Here is a 27,346-nt window from a genome sequence, read left to right as displayed (position 1 = left end):
GTATGTTATACCTGCCACCCGCTGTTGGAGGGCAGAGGGGATATCTGGGAGTTCCGTCTGCAAGTCATCTTCCAACATCTCACAATGAATGAGACCGCAGTTTCATTCGCAAAGGATTTCTTGGCTGGTGGAATCTCCGCTGCCATCTCCGAAACGGCGGTTGCTCCCATCGAGAGAGTCAAGCTTCTCCTTCAGGTAGCTATGTTTCCGTAGTAGATTTGAGACACAACGTCGGGAGTATGTGCATTGGTTGGACTCCCTGAGCTGTGCATCGTTATGGCGACGGAAAATAACCCTACCACAATATTGCCGGATCACAAAAAAAACGTATAATCTCTAGGAACTCTATTTGCCAGATGTAACGTTGAATGTGTCCCTCACAATCAATTAAATGTCTGAATGCCAATTTTTGTCCCAACTGCACCATACACCTGCTGTGTGGAAAGTGGTAGGAAGTCTCGCATGACTGTCTCGCTTTGGGCACCAGGCCCCCCCCCCCCACCTTTCAGATCGCGAAGTGAGCTCCCATGAAGCTATTAACATTAATTAATGTGCAAATAAGTTCAAGTCGTACACTGCCCCCTCTGGCTTTTTTTTTCATCTTCCCTTGTCTTACTAAAGTATGCTATTAGTCCTATTGTAATTATTTCCCCCTACCTTTCTTACTCCACCACATGGCATAGGCATAGCTCAGTAATACAGCAGTACACTTGTGGTGGTATAACGCAGGTCAGACATGTGAATAATGCTGAACTCACACGTACCAAATGGGATTTACAACAATTAATTAAATGAACAGCCTGTGGAAAAAAACTACCTGCCAATATTTTAAGATTATAATATGAAAAAGTTGTTTTTTGTGGAACAAGTGTGTCATGGACTTAATTACTTAAATTTTAATTAATATACCCACATGGCAGTTGTAGAATGAAATACATGAGTATAGGCTAACATCAACACATAAACAATCAAATGCCATTTAGTTGAGGAAACAGAAGTATGAATCCTGGCTGTATCACAGCCGGCCGTGAATGGGAGTCCCATAGGGCTGCGCACAATTGGCCCAGCGTCGTCCGGGTTTGGCTTGGGTAGGCCCTCATTGTGAATAAGAATTAGTTCTTAACTGACTTGCCTAGTTAAATAATGGTTAAATCATGTATTTAAAAAGAAGAAGAAGAAAAGTACATATGAGAGGGGGGCAGTCTTGTCAGAAGTAGGGTTTGGGTGTTTATTTTTATTCTCCGTGCTGGCGTGTGGTTTAGAGAAGAGGTGGATGCTACAGGTGGGTCTGCCAGTCACTTTCCCTCCACAGGCAGCCAGTCTCAGAAGGTGGACTTGAAGAGGGAGACGGTAAAGTCCAGGCACAGCTGTTCTATTTGCTCTTGGAGTGTTTGCAGTGTAGTCCATCTGTGTATCTCACTGTGCCCAGGATGATATGTCAAGCCCAGGTCCTTAGCAGATTAGATGAAACCACATGACATTAACAGTAGCTGTAGATAATGTAATGAACAGTGGGATCTTGGAGGGTGGTTGATCATGGAGGACATCAGGTGGATCCAGGTCCCCGGAAGGGATACGGTACACGTCTCAGAGCATGGCAGAAACCCTAGATCCTGAAGAACAAGAGCAGAATAAAAGGGAAAGATATAGGGGCATAGAAGGATGCAGAAAGAAAACACACAGGTTACAGGTAGACCCTAGACCCACTCCAATTCGTGTACTACCCCAACAGATGCACAGATGACGCAATCTCAATCGCACTCCACACTGCCCTTGCTCGTCTGGAGAACAGGAACACCTATGTGAGAATGCTGTTCATTGACTTCAGCTCAGCGTTCCACACCATAGTGCCCACAAAGCTCATCACTGGGACTAAACACCTCCCTCTGCAACTGGATCCTGGACTTCCTGACGGGCTGACCCTAGGTGGTAAGGGTAGGCAACAACACATCTGCCACGCTGATCCTCAACACTGGGGCACATCAGGGGTGCGTGCTTAGTCCCCTCCTGTACTCCCTGTTCATCCACGACCTCATCCTCAATGTGAGCAAGACAAAGGAGCTTATCGTTGACTACAGGAAAAGGAGGGCCGAACAGGCCCCCATTAACATTGACGTGGCTGTAGTGGAGCGGGTCGAGAGTTTCAAGTTCCTTAGTGTTCATGTTACCAACAAACTATCATGGTCCAAACACACCAGGAAACTTGTGAAGAGGGCACAACAACACCGTTCCCACTCAGGAGACTGCAAAGATTTGGCATGGATCCCCAGATGCTCAAAATGTTCTACAGCTTCACCATCGAGAGCATCCTGACCGGTTCCATCACCGCCTGATGGCAGCTGCTCAGCATCTGACTGTAAGGCGCTACAGAGGGTAGTGCATACGGCCCAGTTCATCACTGGGGCCAAGCTTCCTGCCATCCAGGACCTATATACTAGGCAGTGTCCGAGGAAGGCCCAAAAAATGTTCAAAAACTCCAGTCACCCAAGTCATAGACTGTTCTCTCTGCTACTGCACGGCAAGTGGTACCGGAGGGCCAAGTCTAGGTCCAAAAGGCTCCTTAACAGCTTCTACCCCCAAGCCATAAGACTGCTGAACAATTAATCAAATGGCCACCCAGACTTTTTACATTGACACCCCCCCACTTTGTTTTTACACTGCTGCTACTCACGGTTTATTATCTATACATTGTCATATTACCACTACCTACATGTACAAATTACCTCGACTAATCTGTACCCCGCACGTTGGCTCGGTACCGGTACACCCTGTATATAGCCCCATTATTGTTATTTTATTGTGTTCATTTGTATTTTTTACTTTAGTTTATTCAGTAAATATTTTCTTAACTCTTTCTAGAACTGCATTGTTGGTTAAAGACTTGGAAGTAAGCATCTCATGGTAAGGCCTGTTGTATTCGGCACGTGACAAATAAAATTAGATTTGATCCAGACCAAGTTGAATTGTCCCCATATTGCACCTATCCAATCTGCTCAGTGTATATGGTGTAAGGGCTAGGGTTGATTTGGGATTCAGGGATAAGCTCTTTCTCAATTTGTCTTTCTTCGATTCCTTACGTCCTCTTCACCTCTAAATGTTTTGTGGTAGTTTTTACTCCTTTTTCTCCACAATTTCATGATATCCAATTGGTAGTTACAGTCGTGTCCCATCACTGCAACTCTGGTACAGACTCTGGAGAGAATGCCAATAGTGTGCAAAACTGTCATCAAGGCAAAGGGTGGCTATTTGAAGAATGTCAAATATAAAATATCGGGTTACTTTTTTGGTTACTACATGATTCCATATGTGTTATTTCATAGTTTTGATGTCTTCACTATTATTCTACAATGTAGAAAATAGTCAAAGTTAAGAAAAACCCTTGAATGAGTAGGTGTTCTAAAACTTTCGACTGGTTGTGTAAACTATAAAGGCATCACTATAACCATGTTAATACATATAAAGGGCTAAAACTAAAGCACCACTAGGTGGAAGTATTAACCCATTAATGCCTAGGGCATTATGAAGGATTGAATGGATGGAATATGATTAATTCCTATAAGGACCCCGGAAAGAGTGGAACCTAATACAATTTCCAACGTAACGTGCTCCGGCGCCATCTTAGGCTTGACCAACTAATATTTACCAACTCTCTTGACAGGCCAAATGCACTGAAAAGGCACATTAACGTGCTACAATACTCGGTATGCATATATAATATATAATACACAGAGTGTAAGAGCACTCTTCTAACTGAAATGACTGGTATGACTGCGTCCCGTCATCCAATAATGAATGAATACCACAGATGGGCTGCACATGTTACAAACCCACTGCAGTAATAACGTTTACTAAAGGAATGATTCGTCACACCAAGAGTGAGAACAGCTCGAGAGAGGCAATCTTTCGTAAAAACCCACGTGTGACTTACTTGCCGACTTGTGTCTGGGACTGTTTTGCTACGCTTTTACCACGTCGGAGGGTATATCCGTGGTCAGTGGACGGTTCTGAAAATAAATTAGTTGTTGGCATCATCAAGCGGTGTGCAGGAAATAATTAAATCCAATTGTTAGATGCTACAGTGGTTCTTCCTTTAAAAGTTCCAAGCTTATGCCGCGACCATTAGTGGTAGATGGTGGCATTCTGTCATTACACCACACTATCAGAAGGGGGAGTTAGAACGCTGATCTATCGGTAGTCTAAACTGTGGCACAAATTGATTATCTTTTCATAAATTAAAGGAGGCGTTTTCAGTCTGAGAGTCTCTCTTCTCTGGCAATGGAGTCCTGCATCAGACAACAACAAAATAAGAGAGAACTTGGGTAAATATGGGGGAATTACACTTGACATGTGGACTGACGGTTTTCGAAAAATAGGTACGATGGGCTTTTGGTTTCTCTCCCTCTAAAAACAGAAATAAATAATTCTAAATAACAAACTGTCTTTATTTACAAATTGTCGTTGACAATGTCTCACCCCATGTTCAAGAATGGCCTTTTTCCCTTTATTCAGATTACAACCGCTCACTTTTGGTTATTTGAAAACAAAATCCTCTCCAAAATATTGTTATTTTTTTAAACAAGCCAAAGAAAGTTGGTTGCAATTTCAGTTTAATCCACCAGAAAATACAGAACAAATAATACAATAAACATTGTGGTTAAACTCAAATATACTAATTGATTTTAAAAAATGTATTAATTGGAACCTTTATCAAGAGGAAGGGGGAAAGGTAAGGAACTTGTCTGTCGGCCCTGCATTAAAGACCAAAATTGGTTAAAGAAAATTGTGATAAATAAAAATATATACCAGTTAAAAAAATAAAAAATAAATATATACCAGTTAAGGACCAAAAAAATGATAGCTGTGCCATATAGATTTCAAAATAGTTGGGAAGAGATTTTCAATGTACCGATTTCATGGCACATCATTTATGAATTGATACGCAATTTTCCGTTCCTCCTGAGAGCCATAATCTGCTCACTTAAATGAATAGAGAACCTGGTCATGGTGCTACAGTATGTTGTTACAGCATAGGACAATCGGCAATCTGCTGTATACTTAAGGCATATTATAATCTGGAGTCACACCTTTTCAGTACTCCTCACCCTGCCCTAAACTCCACCCTTAAAACAGTTACCATTAAAAAACTAGCTGTTTATTTCAAAAAATGACATGGCAACCAAAGACCCAAAGAGCCAGTGCAAGAGGCGTCACTACAGTTCGAATCCATGCTGTATCACATCCGGCCGTGATTGGGAGTCCCATAGGGCGGCGCACAATTGGCCCAGCATCGTCCGGGTTTGGCCAGAGTAGGCCGTCATTGTAAATAAGAATGTGTTCTTAACTGACTTGCCTAGTTAAATAAATAAACTAAATAAAAAGAGGAATGGACATAGTTTTCATCAATCAATCAATCAAATTAATTTATATAGCCCTTCGTACATCAGCTGATATCTAAAAGTGCTGTACAGAAACCCAGCCTAAAACCCCAAACAGCAAGCAATGCAGCAAGCAATGTAGAAGCACGGTGGCTAGGAAAAACTCCCTAGAAAGGCCAAAACCTAGGAAGAAACCTAGAGAGGAACCAGGCTATGTGGGGTGTCCAGTCCTCTTCTGGCTGTGCCGGGTGGAGATTATAAAAGAACATGGCCAAGATGTTCAAATGTTCATAAATGACCAGCATGGTCCAATAATAATAAGGCAGAACAGTTGAAACTGGAGCAGCAGCACGGCCAGGTGGACTGGGGACAGCAAGGAGTCATCATGTTAGGTAGTCCTGAGGCATGGTCCTAGGGCTCAGGTCCTCCAAGAGAGAGAAAGAAAGAAAGAGAGAATTAGAGAGAGCACACTTAAATTCACACAGGACACCGGATAAGACAGGAGAAGTACTCCAGATATAACAAACTGACCCTAGCCCCCCGTCACATAAACTACTGCTGCATAAATACTGGAGGCTGAGACAGGAGGGGTCAGGAGACACTGTGGCCCCATCCGAGGAGACACTGTGGCCCCATCTGTGGACACCCCCGGACAGGGCGAAACAGGAAGGATATAACCCCACCCACTTTGCCAAAGCACAGCCCCCACACCACTAGAGGGATATCTTCAACCACCAACTTACCATCCTGAGACAAGGCCGAGTATAGACCACAAAGATCTCCGCCACGGCACAACCCAAGGGGGGGCGCCAACCCAGACAGGAAGATGACATCAGTGACTCAACCCACTCAGGTGACACACCCTTCCCAGGGACGGTATGAAAGAGCCCCAGTAAGCCAGTGACCCTGCCCCTGTAATAGGGTTAGAGGCAGAGAATCCCAGTGGAAAGAGGTGAACCGGCCAGGCAGAGACAGCAAGGGCAGTTCGTTGCTCCAGAGCCATTCCGTTCACCTTCACACTCCTGGGTCAGACTACACTCAATCATATGACTCACTGAAGAGATGAGTCTTCAGTAAAGACTTAAAGGTTGAGACCAAGTTTGCGTCTCTTACATGGGTAGGCAGACCGTTCCATAAAAATGGAGCTCAATAGGAGAAAGCCCTGCCTCCAGCTGTTTGCTTAGAAATTCTAGGGACAATTAGGAGGTCTGCGTCTTGTGACCGTAGCGTACGTGTAGGTATGTACGGCAGGACCAAATCAGAGAGATAGGTACGAGCAAGCCCATGTAATGCATTGTAGGTTAGCAGTAAAACCTTGAAATCTTCCCTTGCCTTGACAGGAAGCCAGTGTAAGGAGGCTAGCACTGGAGTAATATGATACTTTTTTGGGGTTCTAGTCAGGATTCTAGCAGCCGTATTTAGCACTAACTGAAGTTTATTTAGTGCTTTATCCGGGTTGCCGGAAAGTAGAGCATTGCAGTAGTCTAACCTAGAAGTGACAAAAGCATGGATACATTTTTCTGCATCATTTTTGGACAGAAAGTTTCTGATTTTTGCAATGTTACGTAGATGGAAAAAAGCTGTCCTTGAAATGGTCTTGATATGTTCTTCAAAAGAGAGATCAGGGTCCAGAGTAACGCCGAGGTCCTTCAGTTTTATTTGAGACGACTGTACAACAATTAAGATTAATTGTCAGATTCAACAGAAGATCTCTTTGTTTCTTGGGACCTAGAACAAGCATCTCTGTTTTGTCCGAGTTTAAAAGTAGAAAGTTTGCAGCCATCCACTTCCTTATGTCTGAAACACATGCTGATAGCGAGGGCAATTTTGGGGCTTCACCATGTTTCATTGAAATGTACAGCTGTGTGTCATCCGCATAGCAGTGAAAGTTAACATTATGTTTTCGAATGACATCCCCAAGAGGTAAAATATATAGTGAAAACAATAGTGGTCCTAAAACGGAACCTTGAGAAACACCGAGGACAAACCATTCACAGAGACAAACTGATATCTTTCTGACAGATAAGATCTAAACCAGGCCAGAACTTGTCCGTGTAGACCAATTTGGGTTACCAATCTCTCCAAAATAATGTGGTGATCGATGGTATCAAAAGCAGCACTAAGGTCTAGGAGCACGAGGACAGATGCAGAGCCTCGGTCTGATGCCATTAAAAGGTAATTTACCACCTTCACAAATGCAGTCTCAGTGCTATGATGGGGTCTAAAACCAGACTGAAGCATTTCGTATACATTGTTTGTCTTCAGGAAGGCAGTGAGTTGCTGCGCAACAGCCTTTTCTAAATTTTTTGAGAGGAATGGAAGACTCGATATAGGCCGATAGTTTTTTATATTTTCTGGGTCAAGGTTTGGCTTTTTCAAGAGAGGCTTTATTACTGCCACTTTTAGTGAGTTTGGTACACATCCGGTGGATAGAGAGCCGTTTATTATGTTCAACATAGGAGGGCCAAGCACAGGAAGCAGCTCTTTCAGTAGTTTAGTTGGAATAGGGTCCAGTATGCAGCTTGAAGGTTTAGAGGCCATGATTATTTTCATCATTGTGTCAAGAGATATAGTACTAAAACACTTGAGCGTCTCTCTTGATCCTAGGTCCTGGCAGCGTTGTGCAGACTCAGGACAACTGAGCTTTGAAGGAATATGCAGATTTAAAGAGGAGTCCGTAATTTGCTTTCTAATAATCATGATCTTTTCCTCAAAGAAGTTCATGAATTTATCACTGCTGAAGTGAAAGCCATCCTTTCTTGGGGAATGCTGCTTTTTAGTTAGCTTTTCGACAGTATCAAAAAGGAATTTTGGGTTGTTCTTATTTTCCTCAATTAAGTTAGAAAAATAGGATGATCGAGCAGCAGTAAGGGCTCTTCGGTACTGCACGGTACTGTCTTTCCAAGCTAGTCGGAAGACTTCCAGTTTGGTGTGGCGCCATTTCCGTTCCAATTTTCTGGAAGCTTGCTTCAGAGCTCTGGTATTTTCTGTGTACCCGGGAGCTAGTTTCTTATGAGAAATGTTTTTAGTTTTTAGGGGTGCAACTGCATCTAGGGTATTGCGCAAGGTTAAATTGAGTTCCTCAGTTAGGTGGTTAACTGATTTTTGTCCTCTGGCGTCCTTGGGTAGACAGAGGGAATCTGGAAGGACATCAAGGAATCTTTGTGTTGTCTGTGAATTTATAGCACGACTTTTGATGTTCCTTGGTTGGGGTCTGAGCAGATTATTTGTTGCAATTGCAAACGTAATAAAATGGTGGTCCGATAGTCCAGGATTATGAGGAAAAACATTAAGATCCACAACAAAACTAGGTGCAGAGTATGACTGTGACAGTGAGTGGGTCCAGAGACATGTTGGACAAAACCCACTGAGTCGATGATGGCTCCGAAAGCCTTTTGGAGTGGGTCTGTGGACTTTTCCATGTGAATATTAAAGTCACCAAAGATTAGAATATTATCTGCTATGATTACAAGGTCCGATAGGAATTCAGGGAACTCAATGAGGAACGCTGTATATGGCCCAGGAGGCCTGTAAACAGTAGCTATAAAAAGTGATTGAGTAGGCTGCATAGATTTCATGACTAGAAGCTCAAAAGACGAAAACGTCATTTTTTATTTTGTAAATTGAAATTTGCTATCGTAAATGTTAGCAACACCTCCGCCTTTGCGGGATGCACGGGGGATATGGTCACTAGTGTAGCCAGGAGGTGAGGCCTCATTTAACACAGTAAATTCATCAGGCTTAAGCCATGTTTCAGTGAGGCTAATCACATCAAGATTATGATCAGTGATTAGTTCATTGACTATAATTGCCTTTGAAGTAAGGGATCTAACATTAAGTAGCCCTATTTTGAGATGTGAGGTATCATGATTTCTTTCAATAATGACAGGAATGGAGGAGGTCTTTATCCTAGTGAGATTGCTAAGGCGAACACCGCCATGTTTAGTTTTGCCCAACCTAGGTCGAGGCACAGACACGGTCTCAATGGTGATAGCTGAGCTGACTACACTGACTGTGCTAGTGGCAGACTCCACTATGCTGGCAGGCTGGCTAACAGCCTGCTGCCTGGCCTGCACCCTATTTCATTGTGGAGCTAGAGGAGTTAGAGCCCTGTCTATGTTGGTAGATAAGATGAGAGCACCCGTCCAGGTAGGATGGAGTCTGTCACTCCTCAGCAGGTCAGGCTTGGTCCTGTTTGTGGGTGAGTCCCAGAAAGAGGGCCAATTATCTACAAATTCTATCTTTAGGGAGAAAACAGTTTTCAACCAGCGATTGAGTTGTGAGACTCTGCTGTAGAGCTCATCACTCCCCCTAACTGGGAGGGGTCCAGAGACAATTACTCGATGCCGACACATCTTTCTAGCGGATTTACACGCTGAAGCTATGTTGCGCTTGGTGATCTCTGACTGTTTCATCCTAACATCGTTGGTGCCGACGTGGATAACAATATCTCTATACTCTCTACACTCGGCAGTTTTAGCTTTAGCCAGCACCATCTTCAGATTAGCCTTAACGTCGGTAGCCCTGCCCCCTGGTAAACAGTGTATGATCGCTGGATGATTCGTTTTAAGTCTAATACTGCGGGTAATGGAGTCGCCAATGACTAGAGTTTTCAATTTGTCAGAGCTAATGGTGGGAAGATTCGGCGTCTCAGACCCAGTAACGGGAGGAGTAGAGACAAGAGAAGACTCGGCCTCTGACTCCGACTCGCTGCTTAATGGGGAAAACCGGATGAAAGTTTCTGTCGGCTGAATGAGCGACACCGGTTGAGCATTCCTACAGCATTTCCTTCCAGAAACCGTGAGAAAGTTGTCCGGCTGCGGGGACCGTGCGAGGGGATTTATACTAACGTTACTATCTGTACTTACTGGTGGCACAGACGCTGTTTCATCCTTTCCTACACTGAAATTACCCTTGCCTAACGATTGCGTCTGAAGCTGGGCTTGTAGCACAGCTATCCTCGCCGTAAGGTGATCGTTCTCCTGTATATTATGAGTACAGCGACTGCAATTAGAAGGCATCATGTTAATCTTAGTACTTAGCTTCGGCTGTTGGAGGTCCTGACGAAACATGTCCCGTTAAAGCGTCCGGAGTGAAAAATATAAACGGTAATTAAAAAGTAAAAACCGTAAAGTTGTCAGGTAGCAAAATAGGTTGGCAACAAAACGCACAGCAACACGTAAAAAAGTCTGCAAGTTGTGACCGGAATAAGAAAACTAGATAAGAAATGTAATAATACATTCATAAGATAACTTTTTCACTCCAAGAACAAGATCTATCCTAGTTTCACGCCCTGACCTTAGAGCCTTTTTATTTCTCTATTTGGTTAAGTCGGAGTGTGATTTGGGTGGGCAATCTAGTTCTTATTTCGTTGTTTGGCCTGGTATGGTTCCCAATCAGATGCAGCTGTCTATCGTTGTCTCTGATTGGGGATCATACTTCGGCAGCCTTTTTCCCACCTGTGTTGGTGGGTAATTATTTATTTTCTGTGAGTGTTTGTGTGTGGTTGCTTTCTGCACTGCATATAGCTTTACGTTCGTTGTGCATTTTGTTGTTTTTTGGTGTCATTTAAAATAAAAGTATAATGTATGCCTACAATGCTGCACCTTGGTCTCCTTCTCATGTAACAGAAGATCCCACCACAAAAAGACCAAGCAGCGTGCGCCAACTTGGAAGACGAGCTGGACCGGGGAGGAGATTATGGCAGGGGACAAGACCCCGTCATGGAAGCAAGCGGAGGCAGCGAAGGAAGATCAACGACGACTCCGGGGGACGCAACCAAGACGCAAGCACGAGCGGCAATGCTCCCTAAAGCGAGTGTGGGGTCACACTGGGTGGTTGGCTGAGCCAGGTTTCAGACCAGAGCCAACTCCCCGCACTCGCTGAACGTGTGACCGTTCAGGCACCATGTTATGCATTGATACGCACTGTGTCTCCAGTGCGGATTCCCAGCCCGGTGAGCTCGGTGTCAGCTCCCCGCACTTGCCGTGCTAAAGTGAGCATCCAGCCAGGACGGGTTGTGCCGGCTCAACGCTCCTGGTCTCCAGTGCGCCTCCTCGGCCCAGGATATCCTGCGCCAGTGCCCCGCATTTGCCGGGTCTAGGGTGAGCATCCAGCCAGGATGGGTTGTGCCGGCTCTGCATGCCAGACTTCCGGTGCGTCTCCATGGCCCAGTATATCCTGGGCCAGCTCCACACACCCGGTCTCCTGTGCGTCTGCCCAGCCTGGTAATCCCTGTGCCAGCTCTACGCACCAGGCTTCCAGTGCGTCTCCCCAGCCTGTTAAGCCCTGTGCCAGCTCTACGCACCAGGCCTCCAGTGTGTCTCCCCAGCCTGGTAAACCCTGTGCCAGCTCTACGCACCAGGTCTCCAGTGCATCTCTCCAGCCCGGTGTGTCCTGTGCCAGCTCTACGCACCCGGCCTCCTGAGGTGATCCGTGGCCCGAAGCCTGCAGTGATGATCCATGGCCGGAAGCCTGCAGTGATGATCCATGGCCCGAAGCCTCCAGTGATGATCCATGGCCCGAAGCCTGCAGTGATGATCCATGGCCCGAAGCCTCCAGTGATGATCCATGGCCCGAAGCCTCCAGTGATGATCCATTGCCCGAAGCCTCCAGTGATGATCCACGGCACGAAACCTGCAGTGATGGTCCACAGGCCGGAACCTCCTGAGACAGTCCACAGTATGGAACCTCGAACGACGGTCCACAGTCCAGAACCTCCGACGATCCACAGTCCGGAACCTCCAACGACGATCCACAGTCCGGAACCTCCTGAGACGGTCTGCAGTCCAGAGTCTCCGGCGATGGTCTGCAGTCCAGAGCCTCCAGCGGCGGTCAGCAGTCCAGAGCCTCCAGCGATGATCCACGGTCCGGTTCCTCCGGCAACGATCCATGGTCAATTTTATACACACTATAAAATCTCTAGAATTAGTCAATAACAACAAAAAAACACTGAATTCTTACAACTCTATCAAGTTTATACAACTGTAACTCCTGCCTTTTATCTTTTTTTATTTACTTTTAATGTTATTTTATGTTTATTCAGAAAAAAATATATACATGTCTTATGGTTGTATTGTAATTATTATTTTTATTTTTTTAACTCTGTTTATTAAGTTTTGAACATACACACAGACAAGACAAAGCAATATAAATAATATACTCAACTAGAAAAAAAAAACAAATAAAAATACAAATAAAAAAATAGCTTTAAAGATACCATACTTTATTTAGACAAGTTAAACACACCGGGCAGAAGGCTACAGAGGTTAAAGGGCAATCTATAGTACAGGGACAGGGCAAACACCTCACCATTGTTCCTGTAAACAGTCAAGGGCTAAGGGTGGAGAAATGCAACCACTCACAGAGAGTCATGGCCACAGACCGACCATCCACTGGACAAAAAAAAAGTTTACAATGCTTTAAAATAAAAAATAAAAAAATATTATTCATGTAGGCGTGAACAAAATGTAAAAATAACTGGGAAAAACAAGCTCACACTTCAGTCTCTGCCTGGGCAAGATGAACAAGGCATCTGCGGACCACAATCAATAAGCACATGGACCTTAATGCCTCCCCCCCAGCAAAAACACAGAGAGAAACTCCTCCAACCCTTAAGTCACAGACTTATTTTAGTATTAATTGAAATGCCATCAGAGGATGGACTGTTTAAAGTAAGACCGGAATGGAGCCCAAGCCTCATCAAACAGTTTGGGGTTCCCACATGAATTGAATTGAATTTGTTCTAGTTTCAGAGAGCACAACACATCCCTCGCCCAATATTTATAAGATGGGGGAGCTGCCATCTTCCAGTTCTGTAGTATTAGCCGTCTAGCTAAAAGAGTTGTATAAGCAACAGTGTCCGACTGGATTCTTGATAGGGGGGTACCCATGGGCAGTACTCCAAAAAGGGCTGTAAGGGGAGACGGATCTATAACAGTGTCATATATATCAGAGAAACATTTAAATATTAATTCCCAGAAACCTGACAGTTTATGACAGCCCCAAAACATATGCAACAGTGTGGCTGGTTCCACCTTACATCTGACACAGGTAGGATCAAAATCAGAGAATATTCTTCCAAGTTTGGCCCCCGACCAGTGGATACGGTGAACCACCTTGAATTGAATGAGGCTGTGTCTAGTGCTAAAAGAGGACGAGTGCACCCTGTGCAGCACAGATTCCCAGGCGTCTTCCCCAAGTTCCTCCCCCAAATCCTTTTCCCATCGATTCTTTAAAGGCACCAAAGAAGGGTTCTGTGAGTCATGAATGATTGCATATACATCTGAAATTGCGCCCCTAGGAAGCTTGTTCAGCTCTCTATAGCTGTATTCGCAGGCCTATTGGGAAATCCAGGTGTGTTAGCCCTGACAAAGTTTCTAGTCTGGAGATAGCGGAAAAAGTGGGATTGGGGGAGATTGAACTTTTCCTGCAGCTGAGAAAAAGAGGCAAATGTACCATCAAATAATAATTGGGCTAGCGAGGAAAGGCCTAGTGAGTGCCAAATGCCAAAAGCCCCATCATTCAAAGATGGAGGAAATAAAATGTTCTGATTGATTGGGCCTGATAGAGAAAAGCCTCGGAGGCTAAAGGCTAAACGGAACTGATTCCAAATTTTAAGAGACTGCTTTACAATTGGGTTGGCACACCTTTTGCCTAGGGACACTGGGAGAGACGAGCACAGCACAGAGGAAAGTGCTGCAGGTTTACACGATTCAGACTCCATCTGGACCCAGAGTGGTCTAGGGCCAGTAGGATCAGTCTGCAGCCAGTACAGAACGGCTCTAAAATTTGCAGCCCAGTAGTATGTCTGAAAATTTGGTAGAGCTAAACCCCCCAATGACCTAGGCTTCTGTAAATGTTTTCTACCAATCCGTGGTACCTTGCCATCCCAAATAAAATGCATGAATGTTTGATCCAGTGAAATAAAAAAAGATTTTGGAATAAAAATGGGTAAACATTGAAATAAATATAAAAATTTGGGCAACACATTCATTTTAATGACATTAATCCTTCCGATAAGAGAAAGAGGTAGCGAATTCCAAAAAGTAAAAGATTGTTTCAATCTGTCTGCTAGAGCAACAAAGTTTTCCTGAAACAAATTTGAATATCTCCTTGTCACTTTTACTCCCAAGTAAGTGAATTGATCCCGGACAATCCTAAACTGAGAACTTGTGAAAGAGCACTTTAAAGCAGCCTTGTTTACCGGAAAAAGCTCACTCTTGCCTAGATTCAGCTTGTACCCTGAGATTGATTCAAACTTTTTAAGAACAGATAGGGCACGTGGCAATGAGGTATCGGGATTGGAGATAAACAAAAGGAGGTCGTCAGCATATAGCGAGACTTTCTGCTCCCAGCCCGCCCTGATTATGCCTTGAATGGCATCATTAGAGCGTAGTGCAATGGCGAGAGGCTCGATTGCCAAAGCAAACAACAAGGGGGAGAGTGGGCAACCCTGTCTGGATCCGCGGTGAAAGGGAAAATAGTCAGAGGACAAGTTATTAGTCCATACCGAAGCCATGGGGGAAAAATAAAGAATCTTTATCCACGCAATGAATTTGGGGCCAAAGCCAAATCTATAAAGGGCAGCTGTTAGGTAATCCCACTCAACGCGGTCAAACGCTTTTTCGGCATCAAGTGAGACCACCACCTCCGGGTCCTCCGACGCTGGGGAGTAAAGTATATTCATAAGGCGCCTAATATTGAAAAATAAATGCCTATTTCTCACAAAGCCAGTCTGGTCAGAGTGTATTACTTGGTGCAGCAAGCCTTCCATATGGATGGCTAAAAGCTTAGCTAGGATTTTGTAATCACAGTTTAAAAGCGAGATTGGGCGATAGGATCCACATTCCAGGGGGTCTTTGTTTTTCTTTAGTAGTAATGAAATTGAAGCCTAATAAAGACTAGGCGGCAGCTTTGAAGTATTGAGGCACTCTGCAAATAGTCGGGACAAGAATGGGCAAAGCAGACCAGAAAACGTCCTGTAAAATTTGGTTGGAAAACCGTCCGGACCCGGTGATTTACCACTTTTCATTGCGTACACTGCTGTTGCAATTTCCTCAAGCGTAAATTCTTCTTCTAGATAGTCATGGGAGTCTGTATCAATTGAAGGCATATTCAAGCCATTAAAGAAGGAGTCAATCAGCAAAGGGTCTTGAGGGGATTCAGAGGTGTATAGCGCAGAGTAAAATTGTTTAAATTGATCATTGATCTCTTTATGTATAACTGTGGTGGCACCAGACGGGGTCCTTATTTGTGGGATTAGCCGTGAGGCCTCAGATTTACAGATCTGATGTGCAAGGAGTTTACTGGCCTTGTCGCCTTGTTCATAGACTTTGTATCGAGCTCGCAAGAGTAACTGTTCAGCTTGCCTGGTAGAAAGCTCATCAAATTCAGATTGGAGTAGTTGGCGCTCTTTATGCAGATCAGAGGAAGGATCCGTAGCATACTTCTCATCCAATGTGGCTATGGACTCGCTCAGGTCCCGAAGTCGCTGGGAGCGAACTCTGTTTTGGTTGGCTGTATAAGAAATAATTTGGCCACGTAGGTATGCTTTGAGAGACTCCCATATGGTAGAGCAGGACATACCTGGTGTTGAATTAGTTTCTAGGAATAAGGTAATTTCAGAAGAAATGTTGACAAACTCCTTATCTGAGAGTAAAATGGGGTTGAGACGCCATTGATAACACCTAGGAGGTCGCTGGGGAAACTCTAGTTCAAGCACTAATGGTGAATGGTCAGAGATAACAATACTCTCGTAAGTACACTGCCGAAGGTTAGGCAGAAGTTTTTTGTCCAAAAAGAAGCAATCAATCTGGGAGTATGTTTGATGAACATGAGAATAAAAGGAATACTGTCTATCTGTAGGATGTAGGAAACGCCAGGCCTCAAGCATAGCATATTTCTGAAGAAAGGATTGAATAAGTAGGGCACATTTAGATGGGCCTGTATTTGTTTGTGAGGACTTGTCCAGAACTGGGGACATTTTACAGTTGAAATCCCTCCCTAAAATCAACAAATGAGAATCTAAATTGGGAATAGCAGACAGAAAGAAAGAAATGACACTTGTGTCATCCCAATTGGGAGCATAAACACTAGCCAAAACAAGAGGGGTAGAAAACAGTTCACCAGTTACTATGATGTATCGTCCCTTAGGATCAGCAATAACCTCAGAAGCTACAAAGGGAGTAGCTTTATCAACCAGAATAGCAGCACCTCTTGATTTACTATGAAAGTTTGAGTGGAACACTTGACCAACCCAGTCCTTACGCATCCTAAAATGCTCACCAGTCCTCAAGTGAGTCTCTAGTAGAAATGCAATATTTGCATTCAAACCCTTTAAGTGTGTCAACACCCTCTTACGCTTCACCGGGTTGTTAATTAACCCCTTTGGTATTCCAAGAAATGTACTTGATCGTATTATTTCGGCCCCTCTGGGCATTCCCGTTATTCAACCCTGTCATTAGAGCATAGAATGGAAAAGCAATGAGCGCCCAAAACCCCCAGAATAACTTGTCTCAGAGTAATAATGTACGGTGGTAAATGTTTGGAAAAAGTACAGGAAAAAAATATAAAATAAAATAAAAAGACAGAATGACAACATTAGAACTGAACAATTCAACCTGCCCCCCCACCCTCTCCCCCCATCCCAGACAATACCTCCCCAAACGAGGTACAAGCCTAAATAGAACATGTTCTCTTCGCACAGTATGTCTGTGAGAGTGCAGTCTTAAACCTAAACCCACAGTCCCGCTCTTTAAAGTCGCGTTTTGTTAGTGGATCAAGCAGCAAAAATAAAGATTTGTATGTATTTTTTCAAATAAAAAAAAGGCGAATCCCTTGTGCAAACGGAATGACAAAAGCACCACTTGTAGATGTATATAATTGTATTCCCCGTCTTATAACAGGCATTGAGAGAGAAAATAAATAAAATGTATAAAGGCTCTCAGCCAAAAATCTAATTTGAAGTAAGGAAATCGTAGTTAGACAATCAAAAATAATAGTAATTATAATAGTAGTCTAGGTGAAGCTGAGACAGCTTTACAACCAATACCAAAAAACGTTTTCTGGGCATAAATGACGCTCAAAACTTTTAAAATTAAAGTGAGGCCCCAGAAACCGTGTAGCCTCGGGAGACATTTACTGTTTACTGGGTCAATGCAAACGGATGCAGTAAACAAATAACCAAAACTATTTTGAGTCACTGAGAAAATGTGTAAACAAACTAAATAGGTGAGCGAGATAAGGCACGCACACTAGATAATCAAAACATTAGATCACATCAAATAAGCCTGAATAGTTTCACCAACTATACAAGACTAGCCTGTTATATATAAACATAATTGTACCACAAGTGGGGTACTTACAATCCACAGTTCACAAGCAACAGTTGCTGAACTGTGAGCATATTCAAGACTTCTTGATGTGACGTTGAATGTGAGCCATAGCCTCATCCGGAGATTCAAATGTGTGGTCTTTACCCTCATGAGATATCCATAAACGGGCCGGGAATCGCAGTCCATACTTCACACTTGGATGGTCCCGAAGTACTCGTTTGGCCTGTCCGAAAGCTGCGCGCTGCCTGGAAACAGTGGGGGAGTAGTCCTGGTAAATGGAAAAGCTCTGTCCTTGAAAGCTCAGAGTGGTATTGCGGGCTCGTCGGAGGATCTCCATCTTCTCATGAAAAAAGTGCACTCGAAGAATTATGTCACGGGGCCTCTCCCCATCCCGGGGCTTTGGGCGCAGCGACCGGTGGGCTCGATCAATCAGGGGCTTTTCATCTAAGGCAAGAACATCCTTCAACAGCCCTGAAACGAAATCCGTGGCGCGATGCATTTACGCGGACTCTGGGACTGATACAAGTCTCAGATTATTGCGGCGAGAGAATCCCTCTAAACTCACACAGCTCTCCCTCACCTTTTTCAAATCCGCAGCTAGGCGTTTAACTTCAGTCTCCAGGGATGTAGTTAAATCGGAGACATTAGTAGCGGAGGCCTCCAGTGCTGCAATCGTTGTAGTGTGTGACGCAGTTGTTGTTTTGAGTAATGTAATTGCCGGCACAGTCTCGTTCCGCAGGATGGTTAAATGCTTTTAAAGTATCAGAAACCTCCTGTATTCTGGCCTCAATCGTAGCAACCACCTGTGTTTTCATTTCAACTATCTCAGAGCGTAGTAGTTTGATGGCCTCGAGAATGTTCATTTCAGCGCCGCCAGGCCAAGCCGCGCCCCCGGGTAAAGTGTGCGTCCCCGGGCCCTCAGACTCAGGAGAGGGCGGTGATGAGAGCGGGTCTTGTAGGCCGGGTTTTCTCAGTCATGCTCTTGGCCTTATGTTTGGTCGACATGCTGACATTCGGAAGCAAAGTAGTCTTGGTTTTTACGGAAAGGGTTCACCAAATGAATATTTGAAAATAAATACGGTTCTGCTGCAGAATTCACATAAACTTTAAGAATACCACGGGAGCAAACGGAAAACACGTCAGTCACACATGGCGTCCCCTACCATCCCCGGTTGTATTGTAATTTGAAATGTTATATTAAAAATAATTATAAAAAACGTTAGCTAGCTAGCTAACAGTACACTTTAACTTGAAGTGAAAATACTTTGTCAAAATGAGAGTGGAGTCTTTTGTTAAGACATGTAGCTAGCTAAACAATGGACCATAATCACAACTCATGACGTTACTACCCTGCATGAATCTGCAGGTAGCTAACCAACCAGGTTCTATGGCTATAACTAATGTGTCTGAGATACAAAGAATAAGATCATACACATAACGTTAGATAGCAACCCACCCAGCTAACGTTAGCTAGCTAACAGTACACTTGAAATGAAACAACTTTCTGTCAAAATTAGAAACATGTCATATCTGAATATCTTACCAGTATACATCATGGTTGGACGCGTCTCCTGTCTGATGCCATGCATGGTTGCCTTAGTTTGACGATGTAATCCAGACTGGTGTTTTCCCCATCTCCTTAGCTATCATACTCGAATTCCACTGATTTCAAAGCCTGGTCCTCCAGAAAGTGGAGAGCATACACATAATGTTAGCTAGCTAACAGTACACTTTAACTTGACATTAGGTTTACTACGCGATACATGTTTTTTGTTAAAAGCCGCGTTCGACACGATTACCTAAACATACTGACCAGCTCCAATAGACAGACGCGTGCTATATGGTAGACCAATCCAAACTCATCTCTCGGCATGTCCAGCCCACTCATTATCTCAGCCAATCTTGGCTAGCGGGAAGGTTGCTCTCTTTTTCTGTGGCTAAACCAACCAGGCTCGTAATTTTAACAATTTTATTCGTATTTACAGATGGCAAAGAAGTTTGATATTAAGGCACATGACAGTTCACATGTTCGAGAAGGCATTCCTGCCAAGAAACTACGTTCACAGCTCCTGTGAAGTCGTGACTTGCGACATATGCCTAGTTTTCTGAATCGGGTCACATATATACCATGGCTAAGGGCTATATCCTAAGAACAGCCCTTAGCCGTGGTATATTGGCAATATACCACACCTGCTCTGGTCTTATTGCTTAGTCATAGCAGTCAAAACAAGTTAACTCAACATCTATTGATAGATAATTATCTGGAGAGTTTTCAGGCGATTTCTATTTTCTCTTGCGACATTCTTAAACTCCCAATAATTATTATTTTGATGGAAAACCGAATTTAGCTTCTTAGCCTACTTTGTTAAAATTGACGTGTTTATTCACCCAATAACGTTATGGAAAAAATGTTTATTGGATAAATGTAGCAACTCCTCTCTTGCTGCAAAAACTCTTTTTGGGCTAGTTTTCAGGCCTTGTGGGTGTGTTTTCAGAGGTCATTGGGCTAGAAATGTTTGCTAGACCTGGAAACCCCGCATGAGGCAAATGGTGGTCTCACCAGATACGGACTGGTTTTCTGATCTATACCCCTACCTTTATTTTAAGGTAAATGTGACCAACGGATGCATATGCGTATACCCAGTCAGGTGAAATCAACAGAGATAAAGTACTCAATTATCATACTTGAGTAAAGAGACCTTAATAGAAAATGACTCAAGTAAAAGTGAAAGTCACCCAGTAAAGGACTGCTTGAGTAAAAGTCTAAAATTATTTGGTTTTAAATATACTTAAGTATCAAAATTAAAAGTATAAATCATTTCAAATTACTTATATTAAGCAAACCAGACAGCACAGTATTTGTATTTACATTTTTTTTTACAGATAGCCAGGGGCACACTGCAACACTCAGACATATTTTTCAAATTAAGCATTTGTGTTTAGTGAGTCCACCAGATCAGAGGCAGTAGAGGACCAGCCAGGTATGTTCTCTTGATCAAATCAAATCAAATTATATTTGTCACATACACATGGTTAGCAGATGTTAATGCGAGTGTAGCGAAATGCTTCTGCTTCTAGTTTTGACCATGCAGTAATATCTAACAAGTAATCTAACCTAACAATTTCACAAAAACTACCTTATACACACACAAGTGTAAAGGAATGAATAAGAATATGTACATAACAATATATGAATGTGTGATGGCCGAACGGCATAGGCAAGATGCAGTAGATGGTATAGAGTACAGTATATACATATGAGATGAGTAATGTAGGGCATGTAAACATTAGTGGCATTGTTTAAAGTGGCTAGTGATACATTTATTACATCATTTTTTCCATTATTAAAGTGGCTAGAGTTGAGTCAGTATGTTGGCAGCAGCCACTCAGTGTTAGTGATGGCTGTTTAACAGTCTGATGGCCTTGAGATAGAAGCTGTTTTTCAGTCTCTCGGTCCCTGCTTTGATGCACCTGTACTGACCTCGCCTTCTGGATGATAGCGGGGTGAACAGGCAGTGGCTCGGGTGGTTGTTGTCCTTGATGATCTTTTTGGCCTTCCTGTGACATCGGTTGGTGTAGGTGTCCTGGAGGGCAGGTAGTTTGCCCCCGGTGATGCGTTGTGCAGACCTCACTACCCTCTGGAGAGCCTTACGGTTATGGGCGGAGCATTTGCCGTACCAGGCGGTGATACAGCCCGACGGGATGCTCTCGATTGTGCTTCTGTAGAAGTTTGTGAGTGTTTTTGGTGACAAACCAAATTTCTTAATCCTCCTGAGGTTGAAGAGGCGCTGCTGCGCCTTCTTCACCACGCTGTCTGTGTGGGTAGAACATTTCAGTTAGTCCGTGATGTGTACGCCGAGGAACTTAACTTTCCACCCTCTCCATTACTGTCCCGTCAATGTGGATAGGGGGCTGCTCCCTCTGCTGTTTCCTGAAGTCCATGACCATTTTCCAGTCATGCTATGCATTCAAAATGTACAGGTACTGTTTGGAGTAAAAATTACATTATTTTCTTGAGGAATGTAGTGAAGTAAAAGTTGTAAAAAATATAAAAAGTAAAGTACAGATTTTTACTTAAGTACTTTACACCACTGGAAATCAATAGATTAGGGCCTAATGAATTTATTTCAATTGACTGATTTCCTTATATGAACTGTAACTAAGTAAAATCTTGTTGCATGCATATGAGTTGAAGTCAGAAGTTTACATACACTTAGGTTGGAGTCATTAAAACTTGTTTTTCAACCACTACACACATTTCTTGCTAACAAACTATAGTTTTGGCAAGTCGGTTAGGACATCTACTTTGTGCATGACATAAGTAATCTTCCAACAATTGTTTCCAGACAGATTATTTAACTTATAATTCACTGTATCACAATTCCAGTGGGTCAGAAGTTTACATACACTAAGTTGACTGTGCCTTTAAACAGCTTGGAAAATTCCAGAAAATGATGTCATGGCTTTAGAAGCTTCTGATAGGCTAATTGACATCATTCGAGTCAATTGGAGGTGTACATGTGGATGTATTTCAAGGCCTACCTTCAAACTCAATGCCTCTTTGCTTGACATCATGGGAGAATCCAAAGAAATTAGCCAAGACCTCAGAAAACAAATTGTAGACCTCCACAAGTCTGGTTCACCCTTGTGAGCATTTTCCAAACGCCTGAAGGTACCACGTTCATCTGTACAAACAATAGTACCCAAGTAAAAACACAATGGGACCACTTAGCCACTCAGCCATCATACCGCTCAGGAAGGAGACTCGATCTGTCTCCTAGAGATGAATGTAATTTGTGCGAAAAGTGCAAATCAATCCCAGAACAACAGCAAAGGACCTTGTGAAGATGCTGGAGGAAACAGATACAAAAGTATCTATATCCACAGTAAAACGAGTCACATATCAACATAACCTAAAAGGCCGCTCAGAAAGGAAGAATACACTGCTCCAAAACCGCCATAAAAAAGCCAGACTACGGTTTGCAACTGCACATCACAAAGCCCTGACCTCAATCCTATAGAACATTTGTGGGCAGAACTGAAAAAGCGCTGCGAGCAAGGAGGCGTACAAACCTAACTCAGTTACACCAGCTCTGTCAGGAGGAATGGGCCAAAATTCACCCAACATATTGTGGGAAGCTTGTGGAGGGCTACACGAAACGTTTGACCCAAGTTAAACAATTTAAAGGTAATGCTACCAAATACTAATTGAGTGTATGTAAACTTTTGACCCACTGGGAATGTGATTAAATAAATAAAAGCTGAAATAAATCATTCTCTCTACTATTATTCTGACATTTCACATTCTTAAAATAAAGTGGTGATACTAACTGACCTAAGACTGGGAGTTTTTGCTAGGATTAAATGTCAGGAATTGTGAAAAACTGAGTTTCAATTTATTTAGCTACGGTGTATATAAACTTCAACTGTGTGTATATATATGTGATGGTCTAAGTCCACAACATTGCTTAAACCACATCAATATGATTCTTCATTAACACAGACCCCAAAGCAAATTGGGGAGAAAAATAGGTTTATTCAAATTGACTAAATCATAGTTGTTATGCTGAGAAGTAGATGGTAGATGTTCATTCTTCCCTGTCCTCAATGATTATCCACAGAACAAAGTGACAGGGTGTAATTTATAACCCAACCCTAGCATGTGGTGGACAAATTAGAATTCCTTGCAATAAAACTGGGCCAATGGCCAATGGTATTTTCAATACCTGGTTTACATAGCCATTGTTGCATTAGTTGTAGATAAGTATTTCCTAACCTACCAGCTACTGATGTCATTCTTATGCGAGCTGCTCAAAACCCGTTGAGAGCTGCACACCTGCTGCTTGCAGATTATATGTGGTGTGCATGTGAATATATCTCATGTGCTTTGCGATTGTGTAGGCTACTTTGTGCATGACTTCTCTATGGTACTACATAATTGATAAATCGTATACCTCCACGACACTACTTTGATAGGCATCATCAGTAGGGATTAAGAAGTGAGTATACCCAATGCCCACAGAAAAAAAGTGGTTATACTGCCTTGATCACACCGATGTTGTCATTGTGTAAAATACTATGCGGCGTCATCTGGTTATGTGTGCAACAAAAGTTCAACATTCATCTTCTGCTACCATTTCTGTGCAGCCGTCTACGTATGCACCACACGGAACGCACTGCAACTGCCTCTGCAACGCAATGGTTCAAGGCAAACGCACCGTTCCATTGGAAATGAATGTACTTCTAGTGTACCAAAATGCTAACTCTCTGTTGGTGTGATCGAGGCGTATGGCTTATACCTGTGTATACCCTCCACTACACAACAAAAAGTGCACTCTCTTACACGAGTGCGTTAGTATTACGGTTGCTGTCCTTTCAGAATCCCGAACCTGTCACACACTGAAGGCCTATAGGGTTGCCACTGCGCAAACATGTCTATAATGGATATGAAGGCTGTTAAGATACCGTATTAATGTTTCAAGAAAGGAGTGTATATGTTCGGCCTGACTGAATGGAAACGGATAATAATGAGGTTTTTTATCTGCTGGTCTCGAGAAGAAATTACAAGTCCTCACTGTCTGAGACAGAGTCAATACCTAGTACAAATGTATCCGATACCGAGACAAAATAGAGACTCTCAATACGGGGTCTCGAGACCAGACTAGTACTACAACACTGGGTTTCCCGGTAAAACTAGAAGTATTTCAATGTTCTCGATGGACCAGTGTGGATAAAGGTCAAATTTGGAGTATAGTAACATATCCCATCCCTGCATTGAGGTTCGTTTTCCAACCATTATCTCGCGCCGGTTCTACGTTGTTTTAATGTAACCATGATTTAGTTTTGACCCCAGCCCTCATAAAAAAAGATTGCAGTTTTGAAACTGCAGTAAAAGTGCAGTAACTGCTGTCGACTGTGGTATTTTAGATGCAGTAATTGCAGCATACTGCACTCTAACTGTAGTTATACTGCAGTGTACTGCAGTTATAATGCATCTGACTGCAATCTTTTTTCGTAAGGGAGGGCAGCTCAGTGTAAACAATTGTAACGGTAGGGTCAGTATCTTCCGGGAAGCTGCAGGGCTTACAGCTTCAGAGCTTTACCGTCTTGCCATGTTAAGGGTTGTATTGCACAGTTTTCTCCTATTTTTTAACAGGTCCAACATGCCAGCAAGCGGATCACAAAAGAAATGCAGTACAAGGGTATTGTCGATTGCATTACCCGCATTCCCAAGGAAGAGGGCTTCCTTGCCTTCTGGAGAGGTAACCTGGCCAATGTCATCCGAGCCTTTCCCTCCCAGGCCCTCAACTTCGCCTTCAAAGACAAGTACAAGAGTTTCTTCCTTGACGGTGTAGACAAGCGCAAGCGGTTCTGGAGGTACTTCGCTGGCAACCTGGCCTCTGGTGGCGCTGCAGGAGCCACCTCCCTTTGCTTCGTCTACCCTCTTGATTTCACCAGAACCCGTCTGGGAGCTGATGTCGGAAAGGCCAGAATGAGGGAGTACAATGGTCTAGCAGACTGCTTGGTGAAGACGTTCAGGTGTGACGGTCTGAGGGGTCTGTACCAGGGCTTTGCAGTGTCTGTACAAGGCATCATCATCTACAGAGGTTCCTACTTTGGCATGTATGACACAGCTAAAGGTATATAACGGATAACATTTTCACAGAAAGTTATTGGTGTCTGGACATTTTATAGATATGCGTGTGGATATGTAATATTTGGTGTGCTTGCAGGAATGTTGCCAGACCCCAAGAACACTTCCATCTTAGTGAGCTGGGCAATCGCTCAGTCTGTAACTACTGTGGCCGGCCTGACCGCCTACCCCTTCGACACAGTCCGTCGTCGTATGATGATGCAGTCTGGCCATAAAAGCGGTGAGTTTACCTGTGACCCAAACCATTGAAGCCCCGTTTCCATTGGCACTTTGAAGTCCACCCAGGTTGGGCTGCCTCCAGAAATTAGAAATTATGTAATGTTGCTAGGTATGTGTGACTGCAGCTGGCTTCGCTAATGTTGCTAGCTAGAGAGAAAGATGTTAAATAATTTTATCCACCTTTGCCATAATGTAACTAAAGTTACCCCATACTCCTGCCAGTGCCAGCAAGACTCAGAGCCATGTATTGCTGGCGTTAGCTAGCAAGCTAAACGTAGCGTCTTCTCTAGCATAACAGGCCAGCTAGCTTAATTCCTACCTTGCTTGCCATCGTATTGGCTATTAGCTAGCTAACCAACCAAGCAAACCAGACGACAGGTTCATATCAAGCTTTCAATACGACCTGGACAGCTAAAATTCCTGCTAGCTCACGTTAGCTACGTCACGTTAGCTAGCATTCGTTCGTCGACTGTTCTCATAAAAGTTTGTGTAGTGCAAAAATGAATGAAGGATCCAGCTATGGGGGTAATTTGTGTCATGTCTGTACTGCAGTACTGCTTGTCCATGTGCTAGCTAACAGCAACAAGCCCAGGCAAGTTATCTAACGTTGTGTCAGCATCCAGCAGTGATCAGCTTGGTGGTTGCATAGTCATAGCGTCACCAGTCCGAATTCCAATCGAGCTGGCACCAGTTGTGAAACTGGTCCTGGTTTCCCTCGAATTTGAGTATTCCATTCGAACCAGCTCAAATTCAGCCCTAATTTTAAGTGCCAGTGGAAACAGGGCTTTAGTGTTACCACATTTAAATGAATCGGGAGGACTAGTAGCAACATACTATTTCAAATACTACTTAATTGGCATAACATCCTAACTTGTGTCGTCTTACGTTTTTAAAGCTGATATCATGTATCTTGGGACCATTGACTGCTGGATGAAGATTGCTCGTGATGAGGGTGGAAAGGCCTTCTTCAAGGGAGGCTGGGCCAATGTTCTCCGAGGCATGGGTAGTGCCTTTGTGCTGGTTTTTTACGATGAGCTCAAGAAAGTCCTCTAAATTCCTTTTTTAAAACATCACTGGCTAAGTGTAACACAATTTTTCATGCCTATGGACTGCATTCTGCCTTATTTATTTGAACCCTGCCTTCCTACAGTCTATGGGTAGTGATTATGCGCCGGCCTTAGTTAGATAAAAAGGGACCGCCTTAAAGGTAAACCAAAGGTTTACAAACTACAGGCCACTAAGTACACTGGTTTAAATTAAGATATGGATTTCTCACCATTCCTGTAGAGTCTTAGTGGTCCCTTTGATGACATTTAGTGGACATAATTGCCCTATCGCTATGTTTTGACTACTGTGGTCCATGTTTGCTGCCATCTTGTGTGCTATATAAAATGTGTGCCTCTCCAACTCTCGCAACTCTTTTTCGGCAGTGTTGGCCATTCTACCATTCTGGCGGAGAAAACTGCACACTCGCGCTGGTAGCTAGCTAGCTACTGAAGTTAGTGCAATTTATTTAAAGTTGCCTTGCTAACTGGACACAAAAATTAAGTTAAAACCCAAGAAAACAATTTATAATATACCTCCTCCATCTCCTGTAATTTGAAAAAACGAATTTGAATTGAATAATGTCCCAAAAATGCTCAACTATCACTCTTAATCTCTATCCAACAATGTCACCAAGCTTCTCAACCCCCATAATGCTCTGTGGCACAATCCCAATACAACACACTAGGTTCTAGGCTGGGATGGGCTACAGGACAATA

At 43.4% G+C, this 27,346-nt stretch overlaps 1 protein-coding gene across 1 annotated transcript; it reads left to right on the top strand.

Annotated features, from left to right (window-relative positions):
- On the top strand, nucleotides 1-27,346 carry LOC110534108 (ADP/ATP translocase 2). The gene is made up of 4 exons (XM_021618782.2): nucleotides 1-195; nucleotides 24,867-25,350; nucleotides 25,444-25,584; nucleotides 26,479-27,346. Exons 1-4 carry the CDS (start codon nucleotides 85-87, stop codon nucleotides 26,634-26,636), a joined length of 894 nt encoding a protein of 297 aa, XP_021474457.1. The 5' UTR covers nucleotides 1-84; the 3' UTR covers nucleotides 26,637-27,346.

This window comes from Oncorhynchus mykiss, chromosome 10 (assembly GCF_013265735.2).
Source record: "Oncorhynchus mykiss isolate Arlee chromosome 10, USDA_OmykA_1.1, whole genome shotgun sequence".
Classification (NCBI taxonomy): Eukaryota; Metazoa; Chordata; class Actinopteri; order Salmoniformes; family Salmonidae; genus Oncorhynchus; species Oncorhynchus mykiss.
This window is presented reverse-complemented; position numbering and strand designations above follow the sequence as displayed.

Excerpts from the sequence above, each read along its gene's own strand:
- LOC110534108 (XM_021618782.2), top strand. The coding sequence starts at position 85 with ATGAATGAGACCGCAGTTTCATTCGCAAAGGATTTCTTGGCTGGTGGA. Across the intron at positions 196-24,866 it reads GAGTCAAGCTTCTCCTTCAG|GTCCAACATGCCAGCAAGCG; the intron begins GTAGCTATGTTT and ends ATTTTTTAACAG. Across the intron at positions 25,585-26,478 it reads GCAGTCTGGCCATAAAAGCG|CTGATATCATGTATCTTGGG; the intron begins GTGAGTTTACCT and ends ACGTTTTTAAAG.